Here is a 14,178-nt window from a genome sequence, read left to right as displayed (position 1 = left end):
GTAAAGAAAAGAAAAAGAGAACAAGAAAACAACGCAGAAAAAGCAAGAGAGTAAGACACTAAGAGCTGGACGAAAATTGAAGAAGCCAGACAGAAATAAACTCCAAACTGAACACGGTGTGGGCTCTGGCAGTGTTTAAGTAAGTCTCACTTCACCATCAATGGAAATGTTCAGTGTAATGTGAATTATAACGCTGAGTAGGCTAATCTGAAGAAGGCTACAGAGTTTACGTTGCTATGGACGCAGTTCAGACCGTAGAATCTAACGGACTATTTTTTGTAGCAGAGGCAATTAAATCATTTTTAAATCAATAAAATCATTTTTAAATCAATATTTTGTGTCAAATTATTGATTTGTTTTATTTTGCAATAATGACCCGCTCGCTGTACATTATCCCTTACATAAGTCGTAGTGTGGCCACTGTGCTCAGACTGTTCAGTGCAGTATCCACTTATTACATCATATTAAAACATTTCCCTTTTATATAGAGGAAAATTATTAGTTACTATTAGACACTGATGAAAGCTGGAGGGATTTTGTCCATCATGGAATAAAACTTTCTATCATGTGCGACCCCATATTTTCAACTAATATAATCTGGAGATAACACATTTTGTTTTTCTGAGACAATGATAAAATTAACTCTGTATTATGTGTAATAGCAATAGGTATAATGCTAGTTCAGCTGGTGCCAGGGCGTGATTACAGAGATCAATATACTCCTGCTCCTCTGATCCACAGAATCATCACAGGTTTCCTGAAATTATTTTAAAAGCAAATTATCTCATGATAATGACAAAATTGCCTCATTACCGCAGGAAAACAAAATGTGTGTTCTCGAGATAACGACATAAATATCTATTTTGAGGAAACAGAAAATTAGCTTGTTATCTCGGGATGAAAATACTGTGTGTCCTCAGTGGGCTTCCGTACACATGGATTGTGTAGAAAGCAGGTGCAACTCAATTTCAGAGAGGTTTTCCTAATGTTTTCAACCACGCTTTAAGTAACTATTTTAAAATCAATTTTTGTCACATCTGTTTTTCCTGGTCAAAGCTGTCTGTTATTAGGGGATGTTCTGTTTTATTTCACCACTGTGTCTTGTTCATCTGTCATTTTGTTCCTGTCCTGATGCGGTACATACAGTAAAAAGGTTAATAACAGTGTCATCTTACATGGCACAGACCCTCTGTGTGTGTGTGTGTGTATGTGTGTGTGTGTGTGTGTGTGTGTGTGTGTGTGTGTGTGTGTGTGTGTGTGGCCTGTTTGACTGTACTGTCTCTGCCAGCAGTCCTGCTGCGCTCAGATCATGAAGTTATTTAAAACCCAGTCAGGTTTGTATCAGTTGAAACGGGCAGCAAGCACCTTGAGGAATTCAATTTAAGAAACTCACCTTAAAGTGCTGTCGTGTCTCTTCCTCCATGATAAAACCCCCAAATCAGTGATTCTGTGATCTGTTGCTCTGGTAGAGGAGACTGGAGAATTGTGTTTTTTTCTCTCTCCATTCACTGCCATTGACTGGAGGAACAGTCTGAAAATCACTTCTAGCACATAAAGGAACGCCGACAAAGCAGATTCTGACAATATATAAAAAACTAGTCCTGCTGCTGAATTGTTTTGAAGTGAATCTCTTTCTTTATGTTTATTAAACCTTTCAGTCTGAACAAGATTCAAGATTCAATACTTTATTGCCATATCAACAGAGTTGACTGGAATTTATTTTAGTGAGCTCACGTAAACACAGACAAACACATAGAACCACTCACTTAAAAAACACATAATACATTCAAAAAAGAAAGTATAAAACAGATAGATAACATCCAAGCCATAAAATAATCATAAAACAAATGGGTAGAATAAAATAAACTCCAACTCATAAGAACACCATGGGTAAAACACATTAGCACCTGTAGGGGAATTAGCAGCAACATCAAACAACCCACTAGATAACGTGCTTCAAGTGCGTAAGTAAGTGCATAATATTAAAAAAAAACAAAAAAACATCTGTCTTATTGCACAGCTATTTAAACATACTGAGCGACCTGTGCTGCTAAGTAAGCTGCTAAGTAACAAGTGGAACACCGAAGTCTGGTCAGAGGAAACTTATGATGATGGAACCAAGAAAATAATACTTTATTAATAATTGTAAATAGGCCAAAAAAAAGTGAATGAATTCACTTAGGAAGATAGTTTTACTTAAGTTTGTCAGGCTGTGGAAGGTGAACGGAGGACTCTGCCTCTGCGGCCCTCTCTCACTGTTTTCCCCTCCTCCTGTCAGTTTTTTGAGATTGTCTATCACTCATTATGAAATGGATTTATTGTTTCTGTCTTTAACTCTGTCATACATGATCATTCCTCGGTCACAGGAATGTTTACCTCTGCTGTCGGGTCGCTCCGGCTCGGACCTTTTGCCCTCCTTTCTTATTTTACTCTAAGTGTCTCTGGGAGAACCACACTGATCTAAATCAATCAGATCTAACTCACTCAGCTTTAAGTCCAGATAACTGATAAAGTGTAAACTATACATGTACAAATGAACTGGGGATAATGTGGATAATGTCTGCTGAAGACTTGAGAGTCTATCTGGTGAATAGGAAGAGCTTGGTAGTGTGTGTTGGACTTTGTGCCTTGTCAGTATTTCTTGGTAGGCCTAGTTGTGATTGGTGACTAATGCTTAGGCCAGTGTCTTTGTTGTTCATTTGAAAGTCTCGAGCTGTAAGATGGCTTTGGTAAAGATGAAAAGGTAATTTCATACCAACTTACTATTCATTTAGATATTATTTAGTCCAAACTATACACAGCAACTGAAGAAAAACTTTGCTTTACTTTCAAAATGTGAAGAATCCATCTTTGATAAATAAATCTTGGTTTTGAAATGGTGTAGTTTGTCCTCCTTCTTGCTGTAAACACAAGATGAAGAAACACCCTCTGTCAACACTGATCTCCCAATTTGATTTGATTTCAATTCACAAGGTTTTCATTCAATACTGATTTGATTCAATATGAAATAAAATAGGGGTAGGGCTGAACGATTTTGAAAAAATATCTAATTGCGATTATTTTGACTGATATTGCAATTGTGATATGATTTGCGATATTAGAGGGAATGATAATTTTTACATCATTATTCTCATTTTCATTGAAAAACGTATTAAAATGATTATGGTGTGATTTTTGCGGGGATCTGTACCAAACAAAGATGTTTTCTTAAGTCTGTAGAATATGATGTGTAGGCCAGGACATCTCTGCAGCACCACAATATTTCATTTAAAATGCTATTTTGACACATTTCACCTTTAACAAATATTGCGCCTCCTGCGATTTGAAAATCACAGTAGGCCATATTGCGATTTCGATAAAATTTCGATTTAATTGTTCAGCCCTAATTAGGGGTACTTCATTTACAATACCAATACTGGTTAGATATGAAATAAATTCTCTGAGAGTCGATGCTGTTAACTATATGGTGCATTACTGAAAAGGTTCATGTTTAACATTGACAATCAGAGGGGAGGCCCGCTACAAAACATGTTTTGCGTAAATCTACATAGATCCACTGAAAAAAAGCATAGATTAAAAGACCGATCTCTGGATTTTGTGAATCGATATTGGATTGTCCAAATGAAAATAGAAATTAATCGGAAAATCAATATTTTCACCCGGCCCTACTCTGGAGATGAGGTTGAAAAGGGAATTTCAGCTAGCAGAATACTTTGGTGAAAGTTTTGTGTTTATAAATTCAATGTTGAGTTCAATGTTTTTGCAGCAGTGTTGGAGTGGTATTGGAAAAAAACAGCACCTCAGTTTCTGTCTTCACTCTTTTCCTCAAGAGTAATTAACCTTCCCCTTCCTCCACTCATATCTCCTCTGGCAGAACTTCCTCCTCTGCTCACTCAGATATTCTCCAGTATAAAACTCCTCCTCTCTCTTTAGCTTCGTATTTCCTTTCCCAGGAGTGTGATCAGGCTGCTGAGGCTCTAACTGTGACTCCGTACTGTTGGCTGCTTGTAATGTTGGTGGTCTAGGTTTATAAAGTTTATAAATGTCAAATATAAAAGTCTGGTTGGTGGATTGATTGGTCTATTCATCACTGAAGTCATTAGTAGAACGACTGCTGGTTTCTGAGACTGTTAAGGCACTGTTACACTGAGCTGTGAGCCCACCTCAGTTTGATGCATTTTCATTTTTCCACTCTGTGATTTCCTCGTCTTTAAGGATCTAATCAGCGGCCACCTTCCTTCTCACAGTGTTTTTATATATTTCCTGTCTCTTTGAGTGAATACCTTTTGTGTTTTTTGGTTTTTTTCTTGTCCTTCACCACACTCTTGTCTCAGTGTGTGGGGGAAAGCTGCTGTGTCAGCGCTTTACTTCAGTGAAAAATGACATTGAAAATTGTTTGCATTCGCCCGGGAAACCAAAAGCTAAGACTTTAATTAATAAATGTCAATATAGGAAAAAAAAAAAGTAGTACCATTAAAATTGTGTAGATTACATTTTCAGTCATTTACATTAATTCACCCCTTAATTCATGCAAAATCCCCTTAAAATTAACTAAGGGAGTTATTAATGGAGGACTCCCCATCGAAACCACCTTAAACACCCCTTTATCTTGAATCCTTTCTTTCTAATTCAATGTAAAATTCACAGAGACAGGAACTTTTCCATTAATTTCCACTTAATAACCTGTAAACCTGCACAAAAGGCATGAAAAATCCCTTAATTACTAGTGTTTCTGTGAATTAACCCATGATTAAAATCCCTTATAAACCCATGATAGCCACCTAACCTTACTTTATTAAAGCCGTTATTTATGAATGGATAATTAATGTTTATGTACTGGAGAAATTAAGGATGTTTCAGGGATAAAATTAAGGGGTTTGGTCCAAAGCTGACAGTCTGTTCTTCTACTTCATATTAATCATATTTAGATGAGTCAGTGGTAATAAAGACTAAACCGATTTCAGCTCTGTGTCTCTTATATATGGAAGCCCATTTCCGCCAGTGTGATGAAAAAAACTGTCCTGTAAGTCATTATAATGAGAAACTTTCTCAAAGTAATGAGTTAGTATCTCAAAGTAATGCCGTAGTATCTCAAAATAATGCCTTAGTATCTCAAAATAATGCCTTAGTATCTCAAAATAATGAGTTAGTATCTCAAAATAATGAGTTAGTATCTCAAAGTAATGAGTTAGTATCTCAAAATAATGAGTTAGTATCTCAAAATAATGAGTTAGTATCTCAAAGTAATGCCTTAGTATCTCAAAATAATGCCTTAGTATCTCAAAATAATGAGTTAGTATCTCAAAATAATGAGTTAGTATCTCAAAATAATGAGAAACTTTCTCAAAATAATGATTTCGTTATTTTTGAGATAACTCATTATTTTGAAAAGTTTCTCATTATAATGACTTACAGGATCTTTTTTTTTTTTATCACACTGGCGGAAATGGGCTTCCATACTTATATAATAAGCTTCAGCTGACAGATGGAGGGAGATGCAGTGATCAGCTGTTAGGAACATGAAGCAGTTTATCAGCTGACTGGAGGACAGAGACGGGACAGTTTAGGATGCATTTTGACACAAGAACCTTTAACCAATGAACAGGGCTGAAAGAGGCGGGGAGACGAGATGTGGGACAGACACCTGAGGATAAAGCAGGTGAGGACACACACACACACACACACACACACACACACACACACACAGTCTTTTCTATCTGCTTTTTCTATCTCGCCCTCCTCCCATACACACTTTCTTTCTCCCTCATTGTCTCTCACACACACACACACACACACACCTTCCCATTCTCCCCCCTCCTGAACACTTTTACTGTCTCTCTTTCTCTCTCTCACACACACACACACACACACACACACACACACACACACACACACACACACACACACACACACAGTGATAGTTGTACAGTCCAGACAAAAGGAGGGTGGTGCTGACCTGAAACCTGAGCAGGCTCTTCTCCCTGTTCCCACCCCTGGGTGCCGGCCGGTGGGCGTGGCTAACTCACCCGACCGCTCCTCAACACTCCACCAATCACAGCGCTGCATCAGGCGAGCCTAAAATCTGTGTCACACCAACAAAGCCTGAAGGTTCACACAGACACACTCAGTTTAAAGGAGAACACCTGTGTAATTATATATGTTTCATCTCTCCCATTGTTGTCAAAAATACCTTCAGGCCCATTCACACCTAGAAGGATAACTATAAAGAAAACTATCAGAGGTGTGACCAAGTCAACTTTGCTCAAGTCCCAAGTCCAATATCAGTATCCAGTATCAATTTAATATCTTAAAGAAAACTAAATATCCAGGGCTTTTCAATGCAATATGGTTTTAATAGGATAAAAACTTGGTAAGAGCATCATGAGTTTGATTTCTATAATCAGTTTCAACTTCAATAAATTCAATCATTCCATACAAATTCAGAAAACAGAATTTAAATTCAGTCGTCTGCTGGAACAAATCTCATCACTTTCAATCTAAGTCATTTACACAAACACAAGATCTCAAGTCAAGACTTTAGAAACCTTTTCAAGTCATCAGAGTACAAGTCAGAGTCAAGTCCCAAGTCACCAGAACCCAAGTCAAGTCAAGTCTCAAGGCTTCTCTTCATGCATCAAGACTGATAACTGCTGCCGAATGCTCCGCCCCCTTCTGTCTTACAACTTTAATTTGATTGGTTGAGAATGTTTAATTGTTGTTTCCGCATCCAAAAAATTGCTGTGAGATCGAACCAAAAATATAGTTATCCTGTTATTGTGGTTTTCAACTGACTGTTGGTCCAGCGTTTTAGAACATAATTTAGACGAGAACACAGCGGAGGGATACCATTTAGGAGAGATAGTTCCTGTTTGGGAGACCGGATCTACTTTTATTTTTAAATACTAATTTTAGTGTAAACCAAGAATAGAAATGCAGAATGAGGACGGACCCAGGATGCTTTGTTGTCTTAAAGCAGGATCTGTTATTGAATCTGTTCATCAACGTGTTCAATGTCGATTTTCATTCAAATGAATGTGAAAGTAAAAATCTGAACTCTACAAACTGGCCCAGCTGCATCTGATCTTGGTGAGCAGATTATATTCTGGTTTTCATAATAACCTCCATGTTAAAACTAGGTGGAATATTTCTTTAAGTGCCTCGTGCACCGAGGCTTCAGGGTTTGGGATCGACTCCCACCGGAGCCACCCACGCTAAAAATGAACGCAGTCACGTTACTGTGAGGGTGTTTTGGATAAAAGCGTCCTCCAAGTGACTTAGGGAAACTCCAAACCACATTGAGGAAGGGCAGAGCGTCACTCGGTCACTTTGTCCCAGCCGGTCTGGGATTTTAACCTGCGGCCTCCAGACCACAGACCTGCTCCTCTCACCTCCAGGCGGCTCGCTCCTCTGACTGTCAGCTGGAGCGGTGAGGCTTCCTGATGATATTATTTAACACTGATAAAGCCCATAGTCCTGCATTCATTCCAATTAAGAAAAAAAAACCCTGATTCAACATCCCAGTATTTAAAAACTGCAGGTTAATTGAGCCTCTATGTGGGAGCAAAGGTCTCAAGCAAAGATGTCCTGTAGACAGTGGGGAGCAAGTTACTTGGAAAATGTAATCAATTACTCTTTACTCACTACTTACTTCTTTAAAAAGTAATCACATTACTTTACTTATTACTCTACAGGAACAGTAATTAGTTATATTGCTCGTTACATTACTTTCCGTTACCCCCCCACCCGCCAAATAGAAGAAATCACAGTGATCGACTCATAAAATGACATTAAAAAGAAAGATAAAGGAGGTAAGCCATGTGTTGTTGAAGTGTCCATATAAAACATGTAAATGTAGATGTAAAATATAAAAATAAATATCTTGATTTGAAATGGGAACTCTTCATTTGCAAACTGTTTTACTCTCTAAAATGTAAATTTCCTTGTGTGCACAACTGAAGGAACCAGTGAGCCTGTGCCAGGGGCTGAAGCAACCAATGAACAGGCTGCAGAGCCGGAGGGGGCGGGGGCAGAAGAGGCCACACCCTCTGACACGCCCACCAAGGAGACTGCTTCAGGTGTGTGTGTATGTGTGTGTGTGTGCTGGTGTATTCACACAACTGCATATGTGTTACTGCCATTTAAAAGGTGCTACATGCATCATTTTAACATCAATAAATCATTACTGCATTAATTTTGACACATTAGTATAATAACTGTAAACAAACCAAGCAGCTCTTATTCTTCTTCTGGCTCCTCAAAACGAACGCAGGGAGGCGGAGAGTACCAACAGGCAGGAGGGGTTTATGGGAAATGTGGTTCTAATTTTGAGAAACACAAAATGTTCCATGTAGCACCTTTTAATTGGTTGGATTTATGTATTTATGATTTATTTATTAACGACATAACATAAGACCGTAGTACTGAGGAGGAAGGAAATGGTTGGAATAAGCATTAGTCCTGATTTTAAATTGATTGATGTGTTTCAGAGAGCGCCCCCCCGCCTGACAGACATGATGAAGGTCAGTTCACTAATTATCTCACTTTGTCTCCTGCCTATTTGTCTGTGTGATTCTGTCAGTATGTACAACTGTTTAGACCACTGTAAATGTATTACTCCCTTCCCACTTTTCATGATGGAGATAGACCAGTGTTTACTTTTTAAGAGCAGCAGTTCGTGACTTAAATCAGAGTCAGTGCAGATAATTCTGTCTGCTATGGATGATTGCACCCACTAAAACATTAATAAAGGGCTCAAGATGTCTAATAACTTCAGTCATATGGGCTGTATCTCATTTTCAAGTAAAACTCTTCAGCTGAATGTTGTTCTGGAGAAGAGCAACAGCTAAATAACTCCTGCAAACATTCACTTTCTCTACTGCTTCTGCTCTGTCAGTCACCAGCAACACGAAGCTTATGATGATGTTGTAAAGATGATGATGTAAGAAAGCTTATGAGACGCTGTAAAGTACGAACGCTCACTTCTTCTGCCTTTTACTCCTGTTCTACTTCAAATCATTTAATTGTTTCTACATTTCAGGCCTTCAGCTGACACCAGAGCAGCTCAGTGTGTTCTGGATGACTGCAATTAATGCCTTTTAATGATGCTAAATACTGATGTCAGTGTATCAACGCTCAGCTTTTCTATAGATAAGAACGGCGATGACGCGGCAAAAAGGCCACGCCTACAAAGTGTGAAACCCTATTCAGTTTCTATGAGCAAAACAATAAATAGACATTTTCTGCGGTATTCTAATAATTCATGTGAAATGTATATGGTGTAAATAGTTTTTTTTTAACAACTTTATTTACATTTTCACAATACAAAATATATTCAAGTTGGAATATACAATGTACATACTGACTTATCACCCCCACCCCACTCTAACATAAACACCCACCCCCACCCACATCCTCCCATCCAGGGTCACACAAACAACCAAGGAGAAGAAGAAGAAAAAAAAACTTTACCAACCTTGTCCTTTACATTTTTCGTACGGAAATTAACCAGTTTACATATATGACAGCTACAGATTGTTCAGTCAAAGGATAGAGTTTCAAAATAACTAATAAAAGGAGACCGGGTTTCATCAAACTTTTGGTGTGATCCACGTACAAGGTCAGTATATCTGACCTTCTCTAATTCCAACACTGACATCACCTCCTGAATCCACTGCATAAAGGATGGCGGCTTTTTGGCCTTCCAGTTATGGTGTAAATAATTTGTTATGTTTTCACAGCTGTCAAACAGCAGCAGGATCATTAAGATGTTTTTCTCTTGAAGTGTCAGAATGCTACACGGCTCCTCTCTCGAGTGGAAGTTTGTACGGACGTTTGCGAGCTTGTCATGATCATGCAGTTATTGGACAGCTGTGAAAAGGTTATGGGGAGCGATGGGACGATCTGTTTATCTCACGGTACGACTGCACGGTCTGACTGTGCAGAATTCTGTTTATTTTGAGAGACGCAAATCTTTCCAGCGATGCCATTGGCTGCTAGAATGTAAACAACAATTTCAAATTTGTCGTTACAAAGTGACAATAATATAATTTGGATGGAGAGCTTGTGAAACTGTTAGAGCTGCAACGATTAATCGATTAATCGATTAGTTGTCAACTATTAAATTAATCGCCAACTATTTTGATAATCCATTAATCGGTTTGAGTAATTTTTTAAGAAAAATAAGTCAAAATTCTCTGATTCCAGCTTCTTAAATGTGAATATTTTCTGGTTTCTTTCCTCCTCTATGACAGTAAACTGAATATCTTTGGGTTGTGGACAAAACAAGACATTTGAGGACGTCATCTTGGGCTTTGGGAAACACTGATCCACATTTTTCAACATTTTCTGACATTTTATAGACCAAACAACTAATCCATTAATCGAGAAAATAACCGTCAGATTAATGGACAATGAAAATAATCGTTAGTTGCAGCCCTAGAAACTGTGATCGTGAAGAGTCTCATTAGTGATTACTACAGCAGAATAACATGGAGCTGATATCACCATTCATGTTCCTGACACAACATAGGGATCGTCACATTTTTGCATTGCTATATATTGAATTGTGATATATTGTCCCATCCCAAGTTATGGGCGATTAACAACACCAAACACATTTCACATCAATTATTAGAACAGAGAAAGTCATTTTTTTTGTTTTTTTTTGTTTTACCCAGAGAAATAGAGCGGAACAAATCTCTTGTACTGCACTTTGTGGGCGTGGCCTGTTTGAAGCATCACGCCGCTCTTATCTATTGTTTGCACTTATTTAAAGTTTTCTGTACTGAAGCTGAACATGTTTCCTAATATCATGTATGAAATGAACACACACATTTCCTGCTGTCTGCCCTCACTGTAAACCCTCTGTGGGTTTGAGCACCAGCCTGTGAAGTGAATGTGAATGAAGTGAAGGTAACGCTGTGGCCTTGCCCTCTGTCTGTCTACCAGTCTCTGGATCTCAGGATGTGGAGTCTGATATCCAAGGTTTGTCCTGACTTCAGTCTGTCTGGCTGAGCAGCTGCTGCATGTCCTCACTCTGCTGTCCAGCTGCTGGACATCACTCACATGTCTGGGCTGTGTGGGAAGCTGTCTGCATGCTGACTGTGTGGAGTGATGCTGGATCTCACTCTTCTCCATCCGTTCTGCTCTTGTCTGTTTGCTGTAACATGCAGAGGTGGAGACTCGAGTCACAGTTTTAATAGCTTGAGACTTGACTCGATGCATGAAGAGAAGACTTGAGACTCGACTTGACTTGTACTTTGATGACTTGAAAAGGTTTCTAAAGTCTTGACTTGAGATCTTGTGTTTGTGTAGAGACAGAGAGAGAGAGACTGTTTTAAATCATTCTCTACCTGCAGACAACCAGCGGAAACTGTTTATTACCAGAGAGAGGAGGAGGAAGGAGGGAGAGGTACAACAAAAGAGAGAGAGATTTAGAGAGAAAGGGAGGGAAGAGAGAGAGAGAGAAAGTTGTTGAACACAGTCGGACCAGTTCAAGGATACGGAGCCTTTTAGACAGAAGCTGACTTCTTCTTCTTCTCTCTCTCTCTCTCTCTCACCTGTTCACCCCTTCCTGTCTTGCTCCCTATATCTCTCTCTATGTTTCTCTCTCTATATTAACGCTGCATTCATGTTCTATGGGTCACATGACTTGGACTCGAGTCACATGACTTGGACTCAAGTCAGTTTTAATTGCTTGAGCCTTGACTTGATGCATGAAGAGAAGACTTGAGACTTGACTTGACTTGGGTTCTGGTGACTTGGGACTTGACTCTGACTTGTACTCTGATGACTTGAAAAGGTTTCTAAAGTCTTGACTTGAGATCTTGTGTTTGTGTAAATGACTTAGATTGAAAGTGATGAGATTTGTTCCAGCAGACGACTGAATTTAAATTCTGTTTTCTGAATTTGTATGGAATGATTGAATTTATTGAAGTTGAAACTGATTATAGAAATCAAACTCATGATGCTCTTACCAAGTTTTTATCCTATTAAAACCATATTGCATTGAAAAGTCCTAGATATTTAGTTTTCTTTAAGATATTAAATTGATACTGGACTCTTGATTTGTTCTGACTTGACTTGCTGTTCTACATTTAGACTTGAGACTTGACATTAATGACATGGACTTGACTTGGACTTGACTTGGTAATCTACATTTAGACTTGGGACTTGACTTGAGACTTGTTCCTCAAGACTTGAGACTGACCTGGGACTTGAGCAAAGTTGACTTGGTCTCACCTCTGGTAACATGCTCTGGCTTCACACACATGGACTGAGTTTAGTTCTATACCTGGTTCAGCCGATATGGGCTTTTGAAAGCCAATAGCGATATTTTTGAATTTTGTCCATTTTTATGTCCCAGAAATTAGACCGACTCAGTGTTTCCACCTCAGGTTTCTTCTTGTCAGGGTGTAAAAGCCTCTGAAACAGCATTTAGAGCATCATGGGACATTAAAACTCTCCACTGAAACCCAGAATAATGAAATTGCTTTAGTGTCAGCAGCTCTTTAAGGCAGAGTGACACACCACAGCTGTTCAGTGGTAGAGAAACTCTCATTCTACCAATTCCAAGTGAAGTATCAGGAGTGGAATCAGGAGTGGACACAGGTGTCTGGTTGGATATCAGTGTCCATGGCAGTGACATCATCATCACGCCTCGTCTCCATGTGTTTCCTCATCACTCTGCGTCTGAATCGTCACGGTTCAGAGAGTCTTCCTCCTCATCCTCATCCTCATCCTCATCCTCACCTTCCACCCGTTCCTCACATCCTGTTCCTCTGCCGTGTCACACCCACCTGATTACATTACACTCTCCTAGTGTGTGTGTGTGTGTGTGTGTATTTTGACCTGTGTGTGTGTGTGTGTGTCTCGGTCTCACCAGCTGCTGTCCCTCTCCCTGCATTTGTGGAAGAAGACTTTGTGCCAGGTTGGTTCAACACACAGGCTGTTATTTCATTTCATTTATTATTATTATTATTATTATTATTATTAACCATAGTCCTGAGCGCTCATGGATGGGGCATTTGGTTAATTCCTTGATTTGTCCATCAGTCATCAGTTATTCTCAGTAACTTATAAGTTTATCAGTAGTTTGTAATAAAGTGTTACTAACAGGTTAAAATGTCTGTTGTAGACGATCCTCGAGGAGACAGTGGACATCCTTATGGTCAGTACAATGTCTCTCTCTCTCTCTCTCTCTCTCTCTCTCTCTCTCTCTCTCTGTTTCTCTCTCTGTGTTTCTCTCTATCTTTCTCTCTCTTTCTCTCTGTCTCTCTCTCTCTCTCTCTCTCTGTTTCTCTCTCTGTGTTTCTCTCCATGTGTCTATCTTTCTCTCTGTGTGTGTCTCTATCTTTCTCTCTGTTTCTCTCTCTCTCTCTCTTTCTCTCTCTCTCTCTCTCTCTCTCTCTCTCTCAATTCAATTCAAATGAGCTTTATTGGCATTAAATACAACAGTATCTGTTGCCAAAGCAAAACAGTTATAATCAAGAAAAAGTAGCAATAATAACAACAAAGATAATTGAACAAAAGAAAGTTGCAATTATTCAATCACACACAAAGGAAAAAATGTAAAATATTTCGGTCAGTTGTCCTGTCTCAGGCTTTCACAGCATGTTATGTAAACAGCAGCTAGTGAGGCACACTCCCGTTTTTCTCCAAGGAGATAAAGGAGTTTTTTGTCAGGAGGAAGTTTTTCGAAATTCCACATATTTTGGAGTTTGGAGAAATATTTCTCTCTCACATTTTCATACTCTCTCTCTCTCTCTCTCTCTCTCTCTGTGTATTTCTCTCTGTCTCTCCGTGTGTCTCTCTATCTTTCTCTCAATTCAATTCAATTCAAGGAGCTTTATTGGCATGACATACATGTGCACATGTTGCCAAAGCATTCTCTCTCTCTCTCTCTCTCTCTCTGTCTCTCTCTCTCTCTCTCTCTCTCTCTCTCTCTCTCTCTCTCTCTCTCTCTCTGTGTGTGTTTCTCTCTCTCTCTAATTCTAATGAATTGTGTTGACTTTTTGTTTCCATCTCTTTCTTCCAGATGATAAAGTGGACAGTATAGACACTACTGGAGGTGAGAAAGAACTGTAGGATCAAATGTTTGATTTGCAGTAGTAGTAATAGCAGTAACACTAGCAGTATCAGTAGTAGTAGTAGTAGTTGTTTGAGTGTAGTTGTTTTTGT

General features: G+C 38.9%; 1 protein-coding gene and 1 long non-coding RNA gene across 2 annotated transcripts in view; both read left to right on the top strand.

Moving 5' to 3' along the window:
• The first annotated feature begins 5,604 nt into the window (after positions 1-5,604).
• LOC139659246 (uncharacterized) lies at positions 5,605-8,518 on the top strand. Its single transcript, XR_011696225.1, has 3 exons — positions 5,605-5,659; positions 7,959-8,075; positions 8,487-8,518. It is a non-coding gene; the product is annotated as an uncharacterized lncRNA (long non-coding RNA).
• Positions 8,519-9,850: 1,332 nt separating this feature from the next.
• unm_hu7910 (un-named hu7910) overlaps positions 9,851-14,178 on the top strand; it is a 17,531-nt gene continuing 13,203 nt past the window's right edge. Inside the window, exons 1-5 of the mRNA XM_071537459.1 lie at positions 9,851-9,914; positions 10,948-10,983; positions 12,884-12,928; positions 13,136-13,168; positions 14,036-14,068. Coding sequence (XP_071393560.1) covers positions 9,851-9,914; positions 10,948-10,983; positions 12,884-12,928; positions 13,136-13,168; positions 14,036-14,068 — 211 coding nt within the window. The remainder of the gene's footprint in view (positions 9,915-10,947; positions 10,984-12,883; positions 12,929-13,135; positions 13,169-14,035; positions 14,069-14,178) is intronic.

This window comes from Centroberyx affinis, unplaced genomic scaffold (genome assembly GCF_046629955.1).
Source record: "Centroberyx affinis isolate AG114_WGS23_722 - 3 ecotype Tasmania unplaced genomic scaffold, CSIRO-AGI_Caff_v1 ptg003051l_1, whole genome shotgun sequence".
NCBI lineage: Eukaryota > Metazoa > Chordata > Actinopteri > Beryciformes > Berycidae > Centroberyx > Centroberyx affinis.
The sequence above is the reverse complement of the archived record's forward strand: the minus strand, read 5'-3'. Positions and strand labels throughout refer to the sequence as shown.